The 25,722-nt window shown below is 37.6% G+C and overlaps 1 protein-coding gene across 6 annotated transcripts in view; it reads right to left on the bottom strand.

The window, feature by feature from the left end:
• Positions 1–25,722, bottom strand: part of stat6 (signal transducer and activator of transcription 6, interleukin-4 induced) — a 172,795-nt gene that overhangs the window by 91,969 nt on the left and 55,104 nt on the right. For 3 of the 6 annotated variants that reach the window (XM_039747262.1, XM_039747268.1, XM_039747263.1), the window contains exon 1: positions 19,935–20,068. The exons of the other annotated variants lie outside the window; for them this stretch is intronic. In XM_039747262.1, coding sequence (XP_039603196.1) covers positions 19,935–20,053 — 119 coding nt within the window. In that variant the 5' untranslated portion in view covers positions 20,054–20,068. Of the gene's footprint in view, positions 1–19,934; positions 20,069–25,722 lie in introns of those variants that run through there. 6 annotated transcript variants of the gene reach the window in all.

Here is a 25,722-nt window from a genome sequence, read left to right as displayed (position 1 = left end):
ACTAAGAGCTCACAAAAAGCATCATTTAGATCTTCTGCACTGAGAGGACCACTACCCCACAAATAAGTTAAACCAGCTTAGAGAAACAGAGTTCTTGCTATCTGAGAAACCAGGTTAACAGACATAGATTTTTCCTTGAGTAACCCAGTTATTTGGCCATGTAAACACTTCTTTGGGTTACAGTTAAGGATTTCACGGTCAGCTCATGCCTGTTGCACTCTTTTCACCTGCTGAGTTCCTCACACACTTTCAGCAGCCACAGGTGGAACCATCCAAAAGATACATTTCCAGAGGCAAATGCTTGGGATATCGCATTATTAATTCTCCTGGCTGAAATGATATGTCTCAGTATTTCAGAAATTGCTAAATATATGTTGATGAGCTTAACCTACACTGCTAAGCTCCCCAGTGCTGGAGTAACACATTAAAAGTAATATGCATTACACAGTCCAATTACTTTTTAAAGTAGCGAGTAACTTCATTAATTAATTATTGAAGTAAAAATATCTGCATTATTATTATCTCAGTAACACTGGATGTAAGGCAAGAAGTACATGTGCCAGTATGCCTGTCCTTTGTATGTTTCAATCACGCAGCCAATCAGAAAAGAGTGTGACGTGTGCAATCTGGTAACGGAGATCTATAAAGTGTTTAGCTTTAACTCCACTGTTTGTTAGTTAAATGTTAAAACATTGTGATCAGGTGATGCAGTTTCATAGAATCATAGGTGGCTCAGGTCTAGAATGTAAAACAGGATTAACCACACATTAATGGCTAAACATATTTATAAAACACAAGAAAAGTATCACAGGCTTCATGATTGTTTTAGGATTCACGGTGGTCACTGATGGGTTTTAACAGTTTAATGATGTTGAAGCGTTTAGCCAAAGGGGAACTTCAGTAGCGTGCTTGGGCATGTAAACAGAAGTTTTAAGAAACCATACCTTGCCTTTCTTTCTTTACCTGTTTACTCACCATATCCCAGTTATGTATTTGTGCATGCAAATACATTGAGTGTGGACATTAATGTACATAAATTCGGGGCCTTTCTGATACTTCTTTTGGTCATCTCAGACTCCCAAGGCTTTCACATTTTCCAGCTCCTACTACAGTACACTGAAAATAAAAAACTATTTTACTTCCACTGAATTCTGTCAGACATCACCTCAAATCTGAATTTGATCCAGGCCCATCAATTAGGATTTTGCTAAATGTATTATCGTAGCTAAATTTATTGACATTGTAATGTGTTCCCCATTTTAATTAAAATACTTTACATAAATTAAAAAGACCTGTTGCCTCATTTGATGCTCACAGGACATGACTGACATGTACTTAAAAAGAAAAAACTCTTCACCCCATAAACCATTGTTTGCAAGTATTATCATATTCAGCTAATCTTGGCTTGAGAATCCCATCCTTCTAGATTCTGTGTAGCCATTTAGAGTTAAGCAAATTTGTGGCAGCATCAACGCTATTAGAATTGTGAGATCTATTATAACCATACCTCTAGATATTCAACATCTGAATGAATCTGAATGATCTTTACTGTCATTGTCACAGGTACAACGAAATCGGAAGATGTCTCTGGTCAGTGCATTATCACATAAATAAAAAAAACAAAAAACGAGTAGAATATAAACAAACATTATAAACAAACATTCAGTAGTGCAAATTATCACATCTATAAAAAAAAAACGAGTGAATCTAAACAAACATTATAGACAAACAAACATCAGGATACATCACTTCAGGGATTTATTTTATACTGTACCTTAGTCTTAAACTGTACAGATTACAAATGCTTATATACAGTCAAGCCATAAACATTTCTCCCTGTGTTATTCAGGGCCCTGATCTAAAATCATCGACCTCTCTAACCATTCTTCAGATACCACCCTCCACAATCCATTTTAAGAATCCTGTTCACAGCTTCTTTCTCTTTCTTTTACTACAAAGTTAAAAAAATACATAATGTAAAAATAATGAACAACTAATAAAATGTGTAATTTATAAATAAATAAAAAATTCTGAAGCACTGTGACAAATGATTTCTGGATGTTGTTGTACTTTTAACAGAAAGTGAGTGAGTACCCCATACAAGCATAACGCTAGGATCTAGATTGGAACTGCACAACATAATGGGTTCATGTTCCCCAGCATCCTGTCTACATGCCCAGGTCTGCAGCCCTGTTTGTGTTCATGTGAGGAAACAATTGAGTCATATTAGTGAGTGCTGAATGTGTATTATGTGATATCATCTATTGTTAAATTCTGTATTTGTAATATTACTATTATTAATATTCATGAAGTGCTTCGAAAGGTTAGTCATGTCACACATAAAGACAAATCTCCCTGCCTCCCTGACAAAAGAGATAATTGTGGACTTCAGAAAATCACATCCGGCCCACATCCCACTCACTGTACCAAGTTCCTTGGTGTGCACATAACTGAGGAACTGATGTGAACGCATAACACCTCATCACTAATCAAGAAAGCCCAGCAGAGACTACACTTCCTGAGGCAGCTGAAGAGAGCAATTCTTCCCCATTGCATCCTCACCATGTTCTACTGAGGCACCATTGAGAGTGTTCTGACCAGCTACATCACTGTCTGTTATGGCAACTTCAACATATCCGACTGCAAGCGCCTGCAAATGATAGTGAAGACAGCAGAGAACATTATTGGGGTGCCTCACCTTTGACTACTGGTCATATTTTACAAACGCAGTGTCCGCAAGGCCTGCAGAATTGTGCAGGACCCCTTACACCCCACACATGGACTTTTCACACTTCTGCTATCCAAGAGAAGATACTGCAGCATCACAGCCAGATCTGCCAGGCTGCAGGATAGTTTTTACCCCCAAGCTGTCACACTTCTTTATCACCATGCTGCCCCCTGGGATCTTCCACACTGCCTCAACTGCCTCAACCACTGCCTCAACCACCTCTAAAAACAGAACTTTTATACATGCAAGCCACTTTCCTGTAAAGACTAGTATGCATATAGAAAAGAACTGAAAATCTCATACTGACCTTTAACTGTTTTGCACACTGCACTGACATTCTTGATATCCTTCTGCTGTGAAACATTCTGACCTGTCATTGTGTACACATGTCTTAAACAACTATCATCATACACTGATAATTTCTGTATTATGTATATCTATTATTTATTTATTTATGTATCTAGATTGCATAATACCATACATTGCATCAATGTTCATATTTCTTACTACACATCAATATTGCTACTACTTCTTTGTCTTGTCTTTGCACACAATCTTGTCTTGTGTTTTAATTTTAAATCCTAATTTTAATTCTAATTTTAATTTACGCTTTTTATTTGCACTTCATTTTGTTGCAATGTAGACCCTGAGCTTTGCAATTTCGTCTATCTGTATACTTGTACTGTATAAGATTGAGATGACAAATTTCACTTTGACTTTGGAATTATGTATTGTACTTTGGATTACTTTGGTTCTGTTTAGTATATTGCATTGTATTTTCCCTCTTTTTTTGACACCCACTGCATGCCAAAACTACCTGGAAAGGGGTCTCTCTTTGAACTGCCTTTCCCAAGGTTTCATCCATTTTTCCCTATGAGGTTTTTTTGAGAGTTTTTCCTTGTCTTCTTAGAGAGTCAAGGCTGGGGGGCTGTCAAAAGGCAGGGTCTGTTGAAGCTCACTGCGGCACTTCTTGTGTGATTTTGAGCTATACAAAAATACATTGTATTGTATTGTATTGTATTGTATTATTATTATGAGGTGCACCAATAAGCATAGCTATTGGCAGGGCAAATGAAATGGAGAATGAAAATCTACATAGGTCACACTTCACCAACCAGTGCTTTTCAGAGTATATACCGAACATCATACTTCCCTCAGGTGTACAAACTTACCTAATTACTACAGACGTATTAGAAATCCAGCAGTAGTATTGTCACATGTACAAAGTGCAGTGAAATTCAGACTTGAATGTCATTAGCCAACTCTTCATGGCAGGACGCCCAGAGCTCAACTGAACTCGTGGGTTGTTGACAACAGGAGCATCAAATTTAAAGGTCTGAGTCACAGAAAGGACACTATATTGTTCTTGTGTGATATTATGCCAGGGTTCAGCTGCCGAAATGTTGCAATAAAAATGTGTCAGACAAGATTTTTTTTTAATTCCTACAAATTTGTATGTAAATGATGCAATGTTGGCCCCCAAATTCCTGGTAAAACACCACCCAGCAAAGTTATCTGCCTACAACAGAAGGAAGTCACACAAGATGTGTAGGACCCTCGGGGTTCTAGGAAGAGCAGTTAGGAATGGGGGAGGGTCAGTTACACGTTACTGTTACTTACAGCACAATTCAAAGTGGATCACAACAGGAAAGGCCAGACATTTGACTTCTAACCTTAGAAATGAGACAGCAGCGCCATTGAGAGACAATTTAAGTGAGAGTGTTTTTTGAGCATTTATGAGTTTTCAAAACACAAATCATATTTATTCTGCAAAGTGACCCCTCAGAAAGAACCACCCTTGAAGAGGCACTCATCCATCCAAAGGTACACTCAATCACATAGGCCAGATTATTAGAGTCTTTCATCAATCTCGTATTTACCCTTTTGACGTTTCCTGGAGGAAAACAATGTGGATACATGAAGAATGTCCAAACTCTGGGTAAGAGGAGCTCATGCTGGGAGAACCTGGGCCACAAGAGTTGTACAAGGACAGCACTAACTGTACTACTGAAATTCATTTTAAATGTGAGTCCCGGTTTAAGATAAAACCTCAAGTAATCTCTTTCGTCTACCATTTAATGGGAAAGATTATTTAGCACAGAAAACAGAGTAATGGATTTCAAAACTACAGGCTGGCCTTAAATAAATACGCTGAACTCTTTATATTAACTGCAAAACCACAGGAAAGAGTCCTCACCCTGGGTATGAATGCTGCATGCTTAACTCCTCACCTTCATAATCAAAAGTAAGAGCGACTCACAGTCATAAAAAATGTCAATCACAGTCACTATGGCGATGAAAGGTGCTACATATGGTACTGGACTGACCAAGGGAGGATGTGCCACATGAGCATAGTCAAAAACAAGTGAATGCCATTACTTGGGAAAGCATTGGTTATCTAATGAGATTAACCTTTTTTTGTAGGCACCCTGGAACACAAGGCAACTAAATGATGCAGTGGTTAGCACTGCTGCCTTATAGATGCCAGTGTCCCGAGTTAAATCCCTATTCACATTCAGTGTCTGTGTGAGGTCTGTCATGTCTTGACACATCTGTCCCACATCCCTAAAAGACAGATAAGTCAGGTTAATTGGCAACTCTGAATTGGACCTACGTGGGTTTGTGTGCACTTAGAAAGAAAAGAAAGACAGACAGACAGATCTTTATTTGTTCTCAAGTGGAAATTTGGCTTTTTACAGAAGCTCTTTATAAATAATTAAATAAATATACTTACATACTTTGGTCTGAACAAACACCAGATGACTACAAAGCATAAAAATCACAAGTACAAGTTCTGACTTGGCTGTCATAGTCCCATGAGGTCATTATACAGACGTAACACTGTTGGTATAAAGGAGCCCCAGTCATGTTTCTTGACACACTTCTGCTAAATAATTCATTATCTGAAAATCTTCAGTGTTAGTGTGTCAAGGTGAGGATGTGCAACATTGTTCATAATGACATTCAGTTCGATTTGATTCCGTTCTGTGCTATGACCTCCATGGGGTCCAGAGTTTGTTCTATAACTAAGCCTACCATTTTAGTTAGCTTATTGATTTGGTGAGCCTCTCTTGATGTGATGTTACCAGTCCAGTGCACCACAGTGTAGAAAATCACACTAACCATCACAGAGTTTTACAGAATATGTCAAGGATGTCACTTCCCACACTAAAGGAATGCAGTTTCCTAAAGAAAAAGAGCCTGCTCTGTCCTTTCTTATATAGTTACTCTGTGTTCTGAAAGCAGTCCAACCTATGATTAATATGGAGCCCCAAGTACTTATAGGAGTGGACTACCTCTGCATCCACTCCTTGAATAGTGACTGGACATAGAGGCTCTGTGGTGTGGAGAAAGTTAATTACCATTTCCTTAGTTTTGCGGATGTTAAGATGCAGACAATTCTCTTTGCACAAAGAAACAAACTTTCCCACCTGACTGATATACTCTGTCTTATCCCGTTTATCAATACACCCCATAAGTGCAAAATCATTAGCAAATTTTTGTAAGTGACATGATCTAAAAGGGTAGGCAGCACTCATAGTACTTACAAAATGACACAAGACACACATATGCATTTTCAATGTTTAATCCAATTGTATTCACTTTTCTGTCCTAATTAAACTTTACACTTCATATGTTTACTTTCATCACAACCTCAAAGATACTCCTATAGGAGTGGCTATAGCACTGTTTCTTTGAAGGATGTAAAAAGGATTTTTATATGAGCCAACATCCATCAAACAAACCTTTAGGGACCATTTATCAGGTGTTTTCAGTGACATTTTTAATGATTTACTGAGAGAACCTATGATCCTTGCTTGCCTTAAAAATGAGCCAAGAAAAGCCCTTCACTCTGTTAGTAAAAAAGCACAAGCCCACTCATAAGCACACAACAAGAGCCAGCTCCAACTCCATCATAAATCTCCTGAAGACACCACCATCATAGGTCTAATCGCCAACATGATGAGTCAGCCAATGTCACAATACACAACTTCTATTTAGAGGAGATGTTAGCCTTAATAATTACTTTTCTTAATTTGTCACTGCAGCATATGTCAAATTTGACAACTACCCAGCACAGTTTCACTTTCCAAAGTATTGCAAGCTCATGATTTTTTTCTGACAGTAACAGTTACATTAAGTTTAGTGGCAATCACAGACCTTTTCTTTCATTCTATCATAGTTCATAAAACATGAGATATCAGACAATCAAGTCTTATTTGAATCTGCAAGATCTATGGCTTAAGAGAATAGGTTTGATTTTGTTGAGGTGAGTTGCAGATTAGTTGGACTGAGTAGCTGGGTAAATTAGACTACATGAATGTTGATCACAGGAGTGCACCCCAAGTCGTTGGGAAAGTGACAAAATGTGACATGGCCTTTACAGAGAACAGATTTGCCTAATGAACCAACCGTGGCAGGACATCAATCTCTCCTTTCAGGAACCAGTAGGAAAAGCACACTCCTATCTATATCAGAGGGCATTTTCAGGAGAATTTCAGCAAATGTTTTGGAGTCACCATCACCAGTAATCCAAAGGAGGCAGAGTAAATCTTGGCTATGTTCAAGAAGGCTCGCCACCACTTTTACTTTGTCAGATATCAGAGGAAAACATAAATGTCTCCATCAGATCTCACCAGCAGTTCTCGCTGCCTGCATGGCATCCTGGTATAGCACTTGCTCAGCTCAGGGTCACTAAGTACTAGACAGGGTGGTGAAGGAGGCTCTAGATATTAGTGGCACACATCTCTTCGTTTCAGGACATAACTTAACCAACACTGCTGTAGAAAAGCAAAATGTATTATTAAAGGCATTAGGTAATTTTTCTCACTTCTCCATGCTGACCAGTGGTTTAGGACCATTAGCAAAAGCTCCTTCACAGGTCTTAACATTACTTCACAATCACAATTAAATGCTTGAGTCTCTCTGTCCATCAAACCGTATGAAAAAACTCTGCCACCCATGGACCAATTTTACTGAAATTTGTCACACTTATTCTTCAATTAAATTTGTCACAATGGTTCAAGTTTCGTTGAGCTATCTCAAACAGATCATGCTGTACAAAACTTTCACATTTGAAAATCTCCCATTGAAAAGCATTGGCAAAAATTTTCAGACTTGTCTATCTTAAAATAGAGAAACATTTTGTGTGATTTCAACTAAAAATTAGTTTACTGTTTCAATTTTACTTTAACCGTAGCTATATCAATGTGTATGCTTTGTATATTTTCCTATTTTACTTGTCTGCCACCCACTCAAATTCCAGAAACAATACCATGTAAAGGGTGTGAGCGTGCTAGCAGCTCATAAAGCAGTAACTGCCTCCTGCTGATTTAGGTAAATTAACATAAAAGTAAGAGAAAAAGTCACTTCGCTGGAAATGAATGGAAGATAAAAGCAACTATGTATGCATACAGTATATACAGCATGACTGAACTGACTAAACTAATATTACCTGCAGAGGATTATTTTAATAATATGTCACCTGCAGCTAAATGATGTTTGAACTAATTTACTACATGAGAAAAATACATCTCACTAATTCATATAAACAATAGAATGGGTTTAGAAAGAGAACTGTAGTTCATCTGCGCCTGGTTATGCAACAAGAAATTCTATACTGCACAGAGAGGCCGAATGTGCTACAAATAGCAAAGACAGGGCAGGACTACAGATTGAAGAGTTACTTAGTGGTATAACATACAACAGACTGAGCAAGTATTACAGAGTGACCAGGCAATACCCGAAGAGCCTCCTCTGCTTCTGTGTATCTTAAGCCTGGAATTAAAATCTTCAAGATAATGGTCAGCTTTGGTATTCCTGTTATACAATAAATCAGTTCATTTCCATGTTCTTAGCTATTTTGACAATTTTAATGAATTACTGAGTTAATATGAATACTTGGATGGAGAATTTATTTCAGTTGCTTTTCTCCTTTCATAGGGTAATACTGAAAGTGATTTAATGCTAGTATTTTTCATCTTGTATTTGTATCTGTTTTTCTTTTGGTAATTACTTAGGTACTACGACATTGGGTAGACTTTTAAAAATGCTGCTGAACTTAATCATTACCACTACCAACACATATCAATCAATATAATTTTCACATTACCTGAATTGGAATCTGGTGTGAATGAAAGCTATTGAGCCACCACAAGCCTATTTAGGCGTTATTATTAACTACATGGCATTAAAAAGTTAAAGAAATAACACATTTTTGCAGTCTACTAACAACTGTAACTGTATTACTGTTACACTTCAACATGGCTCATTGTTACAAAAATATTTATTGACAAAAATGTAATGAATGACATTTAGACGAGTAACTGAAAAAATTTAAATTGCTCTAACTTTCAATTCAGTTAACCAAGTCTCCAAATGTACCTGAATGTTAATTCATGCATACATGTTCCAATTTGTTTATATCTGCATTCAACGGATTTAGAAATAAGATGCCTGGCGGAGAGAGCAAGACTCCTTCTTAGAATTACTACAGTGTCTGACAAACCGGTGGTCTGCTGGTTAAGGAACTGGCTGATAAGTCAGGAGGCTGCACTATCTGTCTCTAAATCAATGCGTGACACTGACCAAGTTACCTAACCTACCCAATATCCACTGCAAAAGATATGTTCATACAGTTTATATAACAGTTTACACATAAACAAGATTACAATATGCAACCTTTTGAGGCAGCTCAGACCTCTTATTCATTAAAGATCATCTTGCCTGATGAAGGGGCCTGAGCTGCCTTGAAAGCTTGCATATTGTAATCTTTACAGTCAGCCAATAAAAAGTGTCATTTTGCTTGACTTCTCATTACATCCATAATGGATAACATGGTACAGCACCCTATTATCATACTTAAGTAACAATTTATTAATAGTTGTCCATACATATGACCCTTTTCATTTTAAAGACATTTAAAAAAATCATTATGAGCCTTGCCTTTCTTCTAAGTAATTAGGGATTTTTAAAAAATCAATTTAAAAATAAATAGCAATACACATTAGCAAAAATAAATGAACAACTAAACATTTAAGTTCAATTACATTAAATATCATGCAGAAACAAAGTGAATTACTGTACAACTTGCCAAAATTACTTTTTGCCCCATTTGTAGTAATACGCAGTGGCGTGAGTATGAGTTTATCCTCAAGAAACAATACATCCCTCAAATGAGAGAAGTTTTGACAGACAGCATTCGCAACATGATTATGAAAGACATAAGCACACCGTTGATGGATGAGTATGAGGGCTTTAGATGGTGAAAACATTACATTTTAAACTTCCACAACATATTTTATAAAACTCATGGAGCCCAAATATGGAGCTACTCCAATTAGTGTAAAAGATGCTATAAATGAAAATAAGAGCAAGCTGCAGTCACTTCTGACACAGAAACATGATATCCCTACATGCTGAATTGTAAATGTTGTCCATAACAATGTCTTCAGAATTGTAATGGCTACAAACATTTTTGGGATCATTATATTTTTGTATTCAGCATAGGAAATATGTGTTATATTAGTCAATTAATCAAAAAAAAAAACAACAACTGGAAGATCACTGAATTATCGAAGTAACTGTTAACTGCAGCCCTAGTCTTATCATAGCAACTGCATAACTCTCCACACAAAAAACACCCAGGGAAGAATCTGACTTCCATACTCTGGAACTGTAAGTTAACAGGCCTAACCATTGTGCCACCAACTATCTGTCATTTTGAGGAACAACTCAGAAAGGAAGCTTGAATGTGGTCCAAGTCCCTTGGAGGGACACTCATGCAAACGCCAACACTGTGCCAATTTAGAGTCTCCAACTAAAATAACATACATATGTTTCAAGTCTGGAAGGATGATCAGATTACTTGGTGAAAGATCCTCCTGGACACAGTTACAGTGTGCAAATCTTATTAAGGATATGAAATGAAGCAAAAGCCTCAAGCACTATACAACCACACTTTTAGTAAATGCATCTAATCATACTTAGAGCTATGCTGGGTAAAAGCTTAAATACACAGTAACAGGCGTGTGAAAGAACACAGACCTAAATGTGTGGCAGTGCATTGTAGTGCAGAACTATAAAAGTATAAAGATTCCCACACCAATGCAGGTTTGAATATACCAGTTAAAATAAGAGGTATGTATTTAGCATGTGTGAAGAAAACCAGAGCACTCAAATAAAAAACACACAGTCACTTGGAAAATGCACTGAATCTATAATGACAGTGCACTAGGCCAGGATCTGAACTTTGTCTCCAGTAGCAATGAAGCAGCAAAGTACTGCACCACTGACGTGTTCATAAATAAACATTATCTGATGTCAGGCTACACATCAGCAGCAGTTCTCTCCTACACCAGCTTTGTGTCTGCATTCTGTTTTCTAAGACTTCCCCAGAAAGTGCTAAGAAGGAGGAAATAAACAAAAAAAAAAAATCCCCTAATCTGACACAGTCATCCCTTTGCTAGCCTGTTACTAGGGAATGAGGAGGTGGCTGACAAGGGTGTGTCAAGGACACACGCAATTTGGCTGGACTTGGCTCTCAGAGTCAGAAGGCAGTAAGAGAGCACATACATACATACATACATACATACATACTGTACATACATACATACATACATACATACATATAGTGGTAGGGGTTTCTCTTAGAGTGGTGTTCTACTTCCTGTGCCTTGGTATTCCCCAACCCCTAATACGACATTTCTTGAGCTTTTTAAAACCAATTGCTAATGTTATTTTGAGCAGAGTCTAACACTGTCCACTGGTGGCATGAGGCCTCATGGGCCTTCAAGAACATTGTGACCTTAGGTGCACATGCATGGCATACTATTAGAATCTTAATTTTGGGATAATTTTTAGATGCTTGTTCTATGCTGAAAGTAGTACTAGGGTGTTGTACAGTGTTAGCCATTATGAATGTAGAGAAAAGCCAAGCAAAATGACACCTTTTATTGGCTAACCAAAAAGATTACAATATGCAAGCTTTCGAGGCAACTCAGGCCCCTTATGTATTACATCTTGCCTGAAGAGTTTTGGAACAAATTACGGTCGTGACCAGAGGTACCACTGTATGTGTTCAGGCTGTTGTCCTCCAAAGCTCCCATTTCCAGCATTTTCCTACCAAGGGCATTTCCACAGCACTTCTCTCTCAACAGGTGAAGTCACTGGTTTTCCAAGTCTGTTTGCTTGTGTTGTTGCCACATGGCCAACTCAAGCATACACTTCCACTCCTAATGCACATAGTGCCAACTTCGAATTGCTGAGCAACCTAAAACGGAGCGAAGGACACCAGAGTACCTGGTGAAATCCCCTTGGAGACACAGGAAGAACTTGCAAACTCCAGACAGACAATGAATAGTTATAAGATATGAATCCAGAGCACTGGAAAATTACTTTAAACACTATTAAGTAATACAGAATATGAAAATTTATTAGATGTTTTTACCCACAGCCACTTAAAACATCAGCAAATTTCAGATGTTTAAAGTGTCAAAAAAGTCATCTGCAGAGGGGACTGGCATGGCATCCTTAGGGTTTAAAGTCATGACCAAACTACTAAACTCAAATAACTTTGATAGGCTATCTAAAGTTAAGGTTCATTGCTTGATCCTTGAGTGACAGTGTTGGGAATGTCCCTACCACTTAAAACTAAAGCTTCCCTTTTTAACGTTTTGAAAAGTATTTGTTGTTTTATTGAAGTATGTTTTGTGGAATATGCAAGTTCTTGGACATCAGCAACAGAAATCAGCAAACATGGTCAGGCTGCTCCATTTGTTATATACTATAGTACAAAGAGGCTTTGCATTGGAGTGTCCTGTGAATTCTCCATTTCTCTTTAAGTCTGTTCCCCTTTACTGGACTGTCTGCTGTTGTCTGTGCGTGACTGGTTTTGAAAATCCCCCAAATTCTGTCAAGGTGTGTAAGAAAGACAAACTGAGTAAGAAGATGGTGTCATCTGAGATCTGCACTACATGAAGGGCTGGTGCATTAAATAAAGTGTATGAGGTAAGATGTATTTCTAACAGATAATGTAACCAAAACCTTAAGCAGATTCCAGAAATGTAAAAAAAAAATATATATATATATATATATATATATATATATATATATATAAAATCAGAATATATACAATGTTACATGCATGGTTGCCCACCCATCATAAATATCTATCCATCCATCCATTATCCAACCCGCTATATCCTAACTACAGGGTCACGGGGGTCTGCTGGAGCCAATCTCAGACAACACAGGGTGCAAGGCAGGAAACAAACCCCCCGGGCAGGGCGCCAGCCCACTGCACATCATAAATATATGGGAGGATAAAAATATTATAGGCTACAACATAGAAAATAATTTAGCAATAGCAACAACAACAATCAACTACAATTCTAGGCTTTGAATGCACATAGTCACAGAAAAAATATGCTAAATCTGCACTGACATTATCCAGCTGTGAAGCAACTAAATACTGCACAACTGGAATGGTCATAAATAAATGCTAGTATAAATCTATCTGACATCAGATTGCACACAAGCAGTAATTCTCTCTTTTGTGAGCTACGTGTCTGCATTCTGTTTCTTAAGACATCTAGAGGTAAAACATCACCTAAATCAATTCAAAGAATAAGCATCTCTCAAATGGGCTTAAAATTAAAACCTGCATTTAAACTCTGTAAATTCAGTTGTCTGTATTTTACCACCATCAATGACTGGATGATTACACTCATCACATTCGCTCCTGCTCCGGGCATGCTAAAAATGTTTTACATAGATGCAATGCGTTAACTGGATGGTGAGATGGTATAATTTGCATTAGAGAGGATGCAGTAAACGTGAATCATGGATAAATGTTTACAGACATCATTATACTTTGCTTTCATTGAATTCTGTCATTATATTAGGCTAGTCAGTTCAACAGCCTGAATATAATTTATATAGTTACAATTTATGGAGATGCATTGTAAAATTATAATGGCTCTGTCACTATCACCGTAAGCTACCTGACAGGTTGGCAGATCTAATAGTAGGCTACACAAGTGTGTAGCTATTTATACTGCCATTCAAAGATAACTTCCTTTGCACTTTTGTGACATAAATTTGATCTTTTCATTAAAAATATGAAAAAAGAAAAACAGGAAAGAAAGCCTACCAATACAGATTCCATATAAATATCAGTACATGGTCTTATCAGATTTGAATCACTAGCAAAATCACTTTAAACCAGGCATGTCAAACACGCGGCCTGCAACAGAAATCTGTGCAGCTCACATATATGATCCTAGTTGGCACTAAACTTGTACAAAATGATTACTATCGTTTGTGATTGAATCATTCTGCATCTTCGGCGTTACTTATTGACGTTTCTTACTTCTGCCTTCTGACAAAAGCGCGTTTTCCCATGGCATTACGATAACATTACGGAAACGTCATCTGCTAGTATAGCCAAGAACCTTGACCAAAGTTAATGAGCCGCGACGTCGCAACTGAAGTGCTAGGCTGCAGCAGCCTGGCGCAGGGGCGGCCTTAGGCATGTGCAAACTGAGCACCTGCACAGGGCCGCTAAATCCCAGGGGCCACCACAGCAATATATATTGAATATAAAACAGAAAGAGAAAATAATGACACAGCTGACGGCAATGTGGCTGAAAAACATTGTGTTTCTTGTTAATTAGTACACTGTATTTACTAATGTCGCTAGAGTCGGAGCAGTAAGTTATATGTACAGTAGTATTATAACGTTCAGCCATGATGAGAATATCATGGGCCGCCACTTGGTTTTCAAGTTAGGGACACACACATATAGAAGCGTGTCATGAGCACGAGGCGGCTATGCAGTTTCCGCAATGGCCATCCGCCGTGCATAAGATACCATATTGACATTGGCAGGAGAAGGGTCCACCGATTCTTTCTCTGCCCAGGGCTGCCACGAGCCTAGAGCCGCCCCTGCTAGGCTACACTACTGGCTGGGATGCTGAGACTGGCCACTGGGCAGAACTGACCATCACGAGTAGTAATAGCCCGCATATTTTCACGTTTTTTGCTCTAGTTTTATGTAATTTTGTGCTAGTATTGTAACGAACAGTTAGTGCAGACTACAGCTGAAGATCTGAAGTGGATGGGAGAAGTTGGTGAGTTGTTTATTAACATATTTTTGTGACTTTGAGTTTGTAAAATTAGTGTAGGTCAGGAGCCTTTTTGCATATCGGCTTATTTTACAATATAACCTTTGAAGTAAACTTAGTAAAGTAAAATTTGATTTTAGGAGGATTTTTTTTCCAACTTGAATTACTGAGCAATGAATTCAGTGAGTGTTTTCGTGATTTCAGTTCACACGAACAGGACTTTGCGCTGTTCTTTACAACGTTGAGAATGCGCCTGAGAATATCCAAATGGAATTGACTGAACTGCAGTCAGATTCTATTCTGAAGGCAAAATACAATGAAGTTGGTGTGTCAGGCTTGTATGCTTACCTGCCACCCTCGTATGTGCAGATCCACAAGTTGGCATCGAGAGTACTGTCTATGTTCGGAAGCACTTACCTTTGTGAGCAATTGTTTTTCGTTAATGAAAGCTACCAAAGCCCCACATCGCTCAAGACTTACTGTCGAGCTACTTTCATCCCTCATAAAAGTTGCAGCTGCACAAGATTTCAAGCCTGATATTGATGAACTGATTACTAACAAGAGATGCCAAGTGTCAGGACAAAAGAAATAGATCTCAGACTGTAAGACTCCTATATAAGCAATGAATATAATATAATGAATATAATATAATAAGGACCTAGCTAAGAGGCTAAGACTCTAATTGTACGCTGTTGTACGGAGATTGTATGGAAATAAATTGCTTTTCTTTAAACTTTAAGTGTTATATTTTTTAAAGTTTTCAGTATTGGAAAGAAAGCTACAGTAACTTTGTATAATAGTATAATAGTATTTGTTACAGTGCGGCCCGCTGATGCACGTATGGCAGTCAAAGCGGCCCACCAATGGTAGTGAGTCTGACATGTCTGCTTTAAACAGTTTTAACTGCAGTCTGAATGTGGCCTTAGTATGCCATAGAGCCAAATGCAGCCTGCATAGATTATTCAGCTCATTTTTACCACTGCAGCTTTCCTCTAGCATCACTAGGATTTCGCCCCAATAGATGCCACCTATGAAAATAAAAAATTAAAAAAACAAACGCCAATACCCTGTCCTGACAAGCTTCAAAATGTACATACACTGCTTTGATTCTCAGATACTCGCACTGTTTGTAACAAGGACTTGTGAACTGTGTTATACAAAATGTAAACTTTTAAAATGGAAATATTTCTCATAATTGATTAAGGAAGCATTCTCAAAGAAGTAAGGTACTGCAAGTGTACATGATTCTTAAGGTCGACAATGTGAGCTGATGGCTAGCACCTTTTCCCAGCCAGGATGCCTCCTTAAAGGAAGGACAGAGGGAGATGGCTTTTGGAGGGCGCAGTCTCCCCTGAACTGCTACTTGGCAGCCTCCCTGGGTTGCAATGGCCCTCAGATTCCCATAGGTCTGTATGGGAATGGGTATTTGTCGGCTCAGTTCTGCTGGGTTACAGGGATGTCACCAGAGGGAGCTGCAGAAGCTGTAGATCCCTACCTTGGGCTTTCACCACATATGGGAATGATTCTAGACCTCGCTAACAAGCCAACTGGAGCACACGTGAGAAAGAGAGAGCGAGAAAGATAAATGGAAGGAAGAAGAAGAAGGAAAAGAAAAAAAGTACTGTGTAATAGTTCTAGTGTACTGTGCTGCTGCTGGTGGGAGTGAGAGTAAAGCGTTTCCCCCTTATAAATAAACATGTGTGTTGCTGCACTAGTACCTAGTATCTGTTGTGTTGGGTGTTTGGGAAGCTATGCACACCCTGGTGGTCACAAGTATTACTTTGTAATGATACAAAAAAAAAATTACATGAAAATGCTACCTTTGCCGAAGCGCCATCTGAAGTGATCTCCTTATTGCCTTACCCAGTGTGCCTGCCCTGACTACATAAACAGTTTGCATTCATTCTGAACTGAATTCAGCTTTTATATAGTGTTAACCACTGAGTGCAAGCTCAAAACATTTACATATATTACCAAGTAAAATATATTGATAGTATGCTACTAAATCACATACCATCTATATACATAAAAACACAGAATACTTTAAAAACACAGTAAATCAGAGCAATTATATTGATTAACAAACATATTGTGACAATATAAAGCCATTGTTATAATTAAGAAATGGCCAGTTGACAATGGAGGAGTACAAATTAAATTTACAAACAACATTTTGCATCCTACGAACAATTACATTCCAAATTTAACTTTCCAGCAGCACATTTCTTTCACTATCTTCAAATCAGAAACTTTGGTAAACAGAATCTGCCCAATTTTCCTCACTTCCCACCTCCCTCTATGCTGGAAAAAATATTGCTCAGTTTTGAGGACTCAGACAGAATTTCTGGAATATATAAAACCATTTTACAGTCCCTCCCTTTCAAAGATCCAAGAGGACAGTGGGAAAAGGATCTCTCACTCAACATCTCAGAAAAGGAGTGGAAGGTAGCAATGCAGAGAATTCACTCAAGCACTGTATGCGCAAAGCATACAATTATTCAACTCAAAATTATATATCAAACACATCTGTCTTGCTTAAAACTATCCAAAATGTTTCCAGGGCAAGATCCAACCTCGAACGCTGCAATCAAGTTCCAGCCTCATTGGGCCACATGTTTTGCACCTGCACCAAATTAACATCATTCTGGACCAAAGTCTTTAAATGCCTTTCAGACAGCCTTGGTGTCACAATCCCTCCTAACGCATTAACAGCTGTGTTTGGTGTTCTTCCAGATGGGCTTAATGTGGAGAAGGACAAACAAACTGTGATTGCCTTCACTACACTATTGACACGTAGACTTATCTTGCTCAACTGGAAGAATCCTAACTCTCCTCTTTTAAGTCAGTGGGTAACTGATGTTTTATACTATTTGAAATTGAAAAAAATCTAATTCTCACTTAGTGGATTTGTGCAGAACTTTTTCAAAACCGGGCAGAATCTAATCAATAACATTTTAGATTAAGCTCTTAAAGCACTGAGGATGCAGATTCTCTTCCAATTTCTTTTTCTTCTCCATTTATCTTTGTTCACTTATTAATTCATCAATTTAATTATTTTTACTAGCTTTAAGTTTTACTCTGTTGGCCATGCTCTATTTATCAGGGATGGGGTTGATTTGTTTTCAATCCTATTTTTGTAAAAATGTATCTACTTGTATGGAATGTTGTGTGATTACAATAAAATCAATACAATTAAAAAAAATAAAATAAAATAGAGTCAACACAACTCCGAAATAAAAAAACCTCCGGGGGGCAACATTGGCATTACTTAATCTGAATAATTGTCAACAGGTTCCATGCAGAGGAGTTCAGCAATTACCAAAAACAAACAACTTTCATTGTGGTTACATTTAAGTTTGCATACAGAGCCAGCTAGCCTGTGGATGATGCAGTGAATTTGGATTTATTTACCAACGTCTTGATAAGCCAGGGGCATATGTGAGGATGTTACTTGTCGACGTTAGCTCTATTTTTTAATAATATCATCCCAGAGCTCCCAGTTCAACATTCCCAGTTCAATTTGCCAATAAATTACTGAGTTTCTTAAATATTGGAAGCAGGACATGTGGTTGGGTTATGCTAATGGCTGTACCTCTAGTTATGCATCTGTCAAACTTCTTAAATTTGCAGATGACATCACACTAATAGGCCTTGTTATAAAAAATGATGAGCCCCTATACAGAAAAGTGGTGGAGCATTAGAAGGGAGGTGCAGTCATAATAATTAAACAGTTATAAATGGCTCAGTCGTTGGGACGGCAGAGTCGTCTAACTTTTAGGACACTGTTCTGTCACAAGACCTTAAGTAGGACAATAACATCACATGTATTATCAATAAAGCCCATCAGAGAATGGCCATTTTGTTCAGGCTGTGGAAATTCAATCTCCACAAGCAATACTGGTCCAGTCCTACACAGCCGTCAGAGTCCAGTCTGACCTCATCTATAACTGTCTGCTTTGGTGCTGCCTCTGTTCAGGCTAAGGCTAATCATCAGCACATAGTCAGAACCTGTGAAAACATTGTAGGCTGTAACTTACCGCACACTGAATTCCTATATGAGTTCAGGGTATGAAAATGTGCCACAAAGTTAATTGCTGATTGGACTCACCCATTCCAAATACTTCCCTCTGGCAAATGCCTTCATACAATGAAAACAGCACATCACCTACACATTTTTTTTCCTATGTGTAATTATTCTGACTAATCAGGCCTGAGCTTCTACTTAGTGTCTGTGTATATCTAAAGACTGTACCACTTAGACTCCTTTCTATCCCATTTTATCTCTATATTTTGTGTTGCCTAAATTTTTTTTGAAAGTGTCCAACTCATAACAGTGACACTAAATAGACATGTGCTCAGTACTTAGATTACACTCAAAACAATCAGACAGATGCATCATCTGCACATCACAGCAATTCTATTTCTTCTGACTCTGTAATTTATTGGTAATGCATTAACATACCCTGTTATAAAATTATTTAAAAAATTTAAATTATTTAATTTATTCTTATAAATTATTAAAATTATGAAAGGAATTGGCACAGGTTATCAAGACTGTTATTTTAAAATTAGTTCATCAAGAACTAATTGTTACGGGTAAATTTCACACAAACATTAGGAAGTTTTTCTTCACACAGGGAACCATAAACACATGGAATAAGCTACCAAGTAGTATGTATGGCAGACAGTAGGACTTCAGTTTTAACTTGAGACTTCAACACAGATTTGAAATTGCTGTTGGATGCTTCTTTTAAAATTTTTATGTTTAAGAAATATCACCTACAGTACAATTAACCACAAAAACTTCCACAACAATTAACACAATCAATGCAATTTTTACATCACTTGATGCAGAATCTACTGTGTAAGAAAGCTAATTCAGCCACCTACAAGATATGGTGAAATGTTATTAAAACATATTCTAAATACTCCACCAACACATATAATTATTTTCCATTATCACTGTTATATCTGAAAACGACTCACTGTTACAAAAATATTTAACAAACAAAACATGATAACTAACTCTCTAACAATGAAACTAAAATACAAAAAAATGTAAAGAAGCTCCCTGAACGCACCTGACAGTTCTTGTGTATTGTTTCAAATAACTTTGAGTGCAATTATAGCAGATGAAGTTGACTGAATCCTTTTCTGCTGAATCCAAAATGTTCCTAGTATCTCCAGTATCACTTCCCATTTACTTCCACCAAGCCCAGCCTCGTCTCTCTCTCTCTCTCTCTGGCAACAAAATATTCAAAAAGAAGAAGAAAAACAAAGTGCGCCTCCAGAAGAAATCCAGCCTAGCTATGTCCTGTTTAAACATAACAAAGTTCACTCTCCAAGTCGAGTGGGAAGTATCAGCAATGCCCACCTGCCTGACAAAGCGAAACCTTCATGTCAGGTGCCACGCTCCTCCTCTTCTGAGTCACAAATTTGCAGGCAGGAAAGCAACTTTCATTTTCTTCCGTGACAGCCTTATAGGTTTGTCAGTGTTCATTTCATTCGTTTAAAGGTTATAATGGCTGACAGGCACCTTTGCATAAAGAGTACATAAAATATGCACGATCAGATTAGAGCATTTACTCCTACTGTTTCACTAATTTTCCACCAGCACCTATCAAAGTAGATGAAGTGCTAACAGTCTGACAGAGGTAAAAGCACCATCTGAAAGTCTCCAACCAAAAGAAAAAGTAAAACAGTCGGCAGAAAATAAGGGTGAAATGTTGAGACATTTTAGAGGGCGTGTATACCTTTAAAACAAGCCAACAGGCTGAAAATATTCACACTGTCCATGTGTTATTGTAGTTTTTTCAATTTTGTTGTTTGTCATGGAAGGTGTACCTGTGTATAGTCATCCTAAAAGAATGAGAAATAATGAAATAAATAGAGACGAAATGTGGAACTACTCTTCAAAACACAAGGAAAAATGTTCTACATAAACATTGAGTTAAATAGTGTTATATATGGGGTGGCTCCACAGACAGTACAGCCAAGTGACGCTTTGAATAATCACTACTTTATCAGAGTTTTGAAAAATATTATATTAGAGGGCAGGGAAACTTGCTAGTGGCAACTTTATTGAAGCATTGGAACTCAGTCTCTTAAATCTTTCAAAAGATGAAAACAGAAAACAAAATAGTGCTCAGCAGTGTGTATTAGCTCCTTTTTCCACAGATATGGGTCAGAAGATGCTAAGCTATGTTCAGTTTTCCACACTGTGGTGCAGCTGGCAGCTCTTCACCTCACACATCCAGAATCAGAATCACATTTATTTGACAGTACTTCATTTACAGGAATTTGACTTCAGAAATTCGGAGCTGCTTATAGAACACAACATCACTTACAAATAGCAAACAGCATAAGTTAAAAAAAAAAACTTCATACTAAGTTACAGAACAGTACAATTATAAACAAGAACATTTATTTATATAGAACGTTTTCATACAAATGATGTAGCTCAAAGTGCTTTACTAGATGAAGAAAGAAAAAAAAAGAAAAAAATATAAAAATTTGGCAATGCTAATTAACAAAGAATAAAGTAAGGTCCTATGGCCAGGAAGGACAGAAAAAAACTCCAGAGATGTGCAAGTGAAAGTGTGAGTGTGTAGTGTGTATGCAAGTGCACACACATACATGTACATATACTGCACACACACACCTTCATACAGTACATTACAGAAGACATGAATATACAAAAAAGACAGTCTACGTTATTTGTTTGAGAGGACTATGGCTCTGAGAAAGAAACTTTTGAGGCTTCTGTTAGTTTTAGTTTTAACTAACCTGAAGTGATTACCAGAGGGGAGTTTTTATAATAATAAGTGATGAGCTGGGTGAGATGAGTCCAGAGTTCTGGCCCATTAACGGCCAGTGTGGAGCTTGCATGTTCTCTTTGAGTATGTATGGTTTTTTTTCTTAAAGTAGTCACATACCAAAAGACATATGATTTGATCTGATCCCACTGCTAACACTAGGTGACCATGAGCAAGTTATGTCACTTACCTGTGCTCCAATTGGAAAAACAAAAAAAATATAAACACTTGTATGTCAAATGTTGTAAGTCACCTCGAATGAAGGTGTCAGTCAAGTAATAATGAACTGACAAGTTGTGAATGGGCACTGCAATGCACTGACACCCCATCCACTGTTGATTTATGCCTGATGTTGATGGGTTACCTCCTGGTTTGAATGTCCCAGAACAGGATTAGACAGCTAAGAAAATAGATTGATGGCTGTCAGCTTTAACATATACAAAATTTCCAGCATTATCCCTGCTTGTGGTGTATGATATTGGAGAAAAAATTGTAATTTCTTCAGGGGTGGTGTTGACTTAAGTTTTCATTTTCTTCCCCTCCATCGCCCACTGCTCAGATCTTCTGTTAGTAGTATTTCAATTGCACTTTAGTCCAAACTTCTGTGCTCTGTCTCTTACAGTTTATTTAAATGGATACATATTGTTTGGTTAATCAGTTTTTTACACTGTCTTTGCGTGCTTGTACAATTCACCTGAGCCTGTCTTCAGCATAATATATTTACTGAGTTCAACGTGTCTGGAAGACTTTTGATATTGTGAATAATTTTCATCATTATGACCTCAAGGTCCAATTAACTGTGGTGTTCCTTAATTCATCTGAACTCCAATGGTCTTTCTATCTTAAATATTTGTTTTTTGTACTTATTTGGAATGGGTGGCACTGGAACAGTATTCAGTTTCTTAATATGTTGACTGTCGATGTGGATATTGCATTGCTTTACTCCAGGCAATTAGACTTCCTCCCATATTTCAAATACTTGGATGTTAGGCTAAAGGGCAAGGTGAAATCGACCCCAAGTTGTACAGTAGTGAGGTGGTTTGCACTGCTGCCTCACAGGTCCAGAATCCCGGAGTAGTATACATCTCTCAACTACTACATTCTCTCCTGGTCTGTGTGGTTTTTCCTTTGGGCTCTTTTAAAGATGATGACAGTGATGGGTGGAGTGGCAACTGTAAATTTCCTCTAATGTGAGTAAACAGGGGTGTATATGCATGTGTGCTTTTTCTACAATAGACTAGTTCCCTGTCCAGGGTCTTTTTCTGCATTGTCTTTAATGCTGCCAGGATAGGCCCCTCATGCATCCTCTTAATTTGTTAAGCAAGTCTGAGAAAGTGCTGTATGAATGTACAGTATGTATGTGTGCATGCATGAATATAAACTGAAAAACGTTTGAGAAAGTGCAAAGGTGTACATCCTGAAATGGACTGGCATTGTGCATAGAAATCTCAAGAGCAGGTTACAGCATAATGGATTCAGAACGAGTATTAATTTTGGAGGAATTTTAGCAGGTGCTCAATATCACCAAATGTCAGCTTCCATTCTTCAACACATTTACTAAGCCAGAATAATTCAATTCAATTTTCATTACTACATGCAAGTTACAGATTTTTCCATAACAAAATTGATACTCTTAGAGACAGATTTTGGTAAAATGAGATCATTAAACATACTCCTCTCCTATCTCTGTACCATAGAAGACATTGTGTAATGCAAGATAAAACCGATAATTTCAAAACAGAAAGGAGATTTTGAACCAGAAATATTCTGAGCACAAGACAATACGCGGATTAGGTTGAGGCTTTTGATATTTACTTAACGTCAATACCTGCTGCTGGCCATTGTTTCTAGTTGAAGGTGGTATATTTATAAAAATAAAAAAAAGTATCAAACATCTTACATGTGCTAGTTTTTGGAACAGAATCCAACAAAGGACAACCTACTAACTAAAAAAACGTAGCTAGGGTATGATGCCACATATTAAAGGGAGCACAGAGACATACTGAGGAGAAGCAAAGGTACACAGAGAAACATTCAATATTTTGGCAAGCCGTGTGCTGTTCACCAAAAGCTTGGCTGCACAGCTGTTGCTACCACACATCTCATGTGTTCAAATCAAGTAGTGTGTGTAGGTTGAACATCTCATCTCACCTAAACAACATGCAATTATAACTGGATTTGTTGCGGTTTCAGTTAAGGCAGTGCTATAAAAAATATATTGTCATTGCATGGGTGTTTGCAAGGCTCATAATTTATGTAATTATATGTGCTGTACCTGTGACTTGAAAACAAGCAAATTCATGGCTGTAACATGGTGAAGGAGACCTAGAACTACATTTTCATTAAGCAGTTACTGGTATCCTATGGTGCTTTTGAGTTCTTTCGTTGTCATGTTGTTGTCACCCAGTTGGTCAGGCAGCACGAATTTGGGACAATTACGCCATCTGATCTTAATGAACATATGGAGCTGTGTATTCATACTGGTTGCATCTTGACCACTGTATTGTCTCAAACAGGAAATTCTAACACAAAATCACTGAGTCTTTAATAGGAAGGTCAGAGGTCACACATAACACTCAACACTAAAAATCAGCAGACCATAGGCTAAACATTGGATATGCACAGTGAACTGTTTTTTGCCTGCTGTGCTCTGCTTGCTTTCTTTTTTGAGATTTTGGTCTCATCCCTTGCTCTGAAATAATTATGTTTTAAGTCTTATTTCCTAAGTTTTTATCCTCTCCCTTTAGTTCCTTTAGAAAATAGCATTTATTTTCTTTAAGGCTATAATTAATTAGGCCATTTAAGTGTTACATTGTACAGTATAACTCCTGTATCCGTGGATTGGGATTCTGCGATTTCATTTACCGCATATACTCGCGTATAAGTCGGGTCTTAAAACCCAAAAAATCGATCATAAAATCAGACCCCGACTTCTACGCCCGCTCAAAAATGGGACACTTAAATTTTTTTTTTACAACTTCTTGCCTCCTCCATTCTCGCACCAGTTTCTCAGACACATCCAATTTTGTTGCAGCAGCACAGTTACCAATTTCTTTCGCCACATCAACGACTTTTAATTTAAAACCAGCTTCATATTTTCTTCTGATCGAACACTCCATCGTAGATAAGGGATGCTCTTACGATAAAGGTGTATGAGAGTGTGAGATGCAAAAAAAACACAAAAGAGTGCAAGTGTTGCTTTGGAATAGTTCGGGTATTACCGTGTGGTCACGTAGGCACAATACATAGAAAAAAAGGCAATGTGATCCGTGGCCACTCTCTCAAGTAGCTGGTAGCATATCATAATCTCTTGGATTAATAGTGTGAGTTTTCTGTATTCGACTTATACAACTGACATTATAAAATACAGAAATTATGCGGTAAAATTAAGCCCAAACTTATCCACGAGAGAACTTAAACACGAGTATATACAGCATTTGCAGTTTACCGTGGCCCGAAAATATAAAATGGAAAAATACAGAAATAAACAATTGCCGCATTCCCTGTTCAGCACGTACCAGCAGTGTGCAGTGTATACCTCAGTGTCTGACGTCATTATTACTGCACTCATACGGCAAGTACAGAATAATTTAGCCTCTAGTGTTGTTTCTGTCCACATACAATGCCACGTTATCATTGTGTTGTTCTGAAAATAATCCCTAGTTTTGCTTAATAATGAGCCCTAAAGAAGTGGTTCCCAAAGTAGGGGTCGCGACCCTCTGGGGAGTCGTGAGACATTGGTCGCGAGATGATTTCCAAGAAATCAAATACTTTTTTAAAACTTTTTAGAAATTAATTAATTAAATTTTTTAGAAACAACATTTTATCCATAACTAACAAAAGATAAAACTAGTAGTTAATAGTTACATTTAAAAAACATGCAAATTAAAAAGCCATCAGCCTTTCAAATTTCTTTCTGTTCGATCGTGACCCCTGAGGTGATTACGACAGTTTAACGACACATCAATGACGTCAGTTGCAGCAGATCAATTTACAGCACCATGTTAAACGTTCCGACATGTGCACGTAACGTGTAGGTAATTTTAATCGCTTT

Source organism: Polypterus senegalus, chromosome 3 (genome assembly GCF_016835505.1).
Source record: "Polypterus senegalus isolate Bchr_013 chromosome 3, ASM1683550v1, whole genome shotgun sequence".
Lineage (NCBI taxonomy): Eukaryota > Metazoa > Chordata > Cladistia > Polypteriformes > Polypteridae > Polypterus > Polypterus senegalus.
Note: the sequence above shows the minus strand (reverse complement) of the source record. Positions and strands in the feature narration are given on the sequence as shown.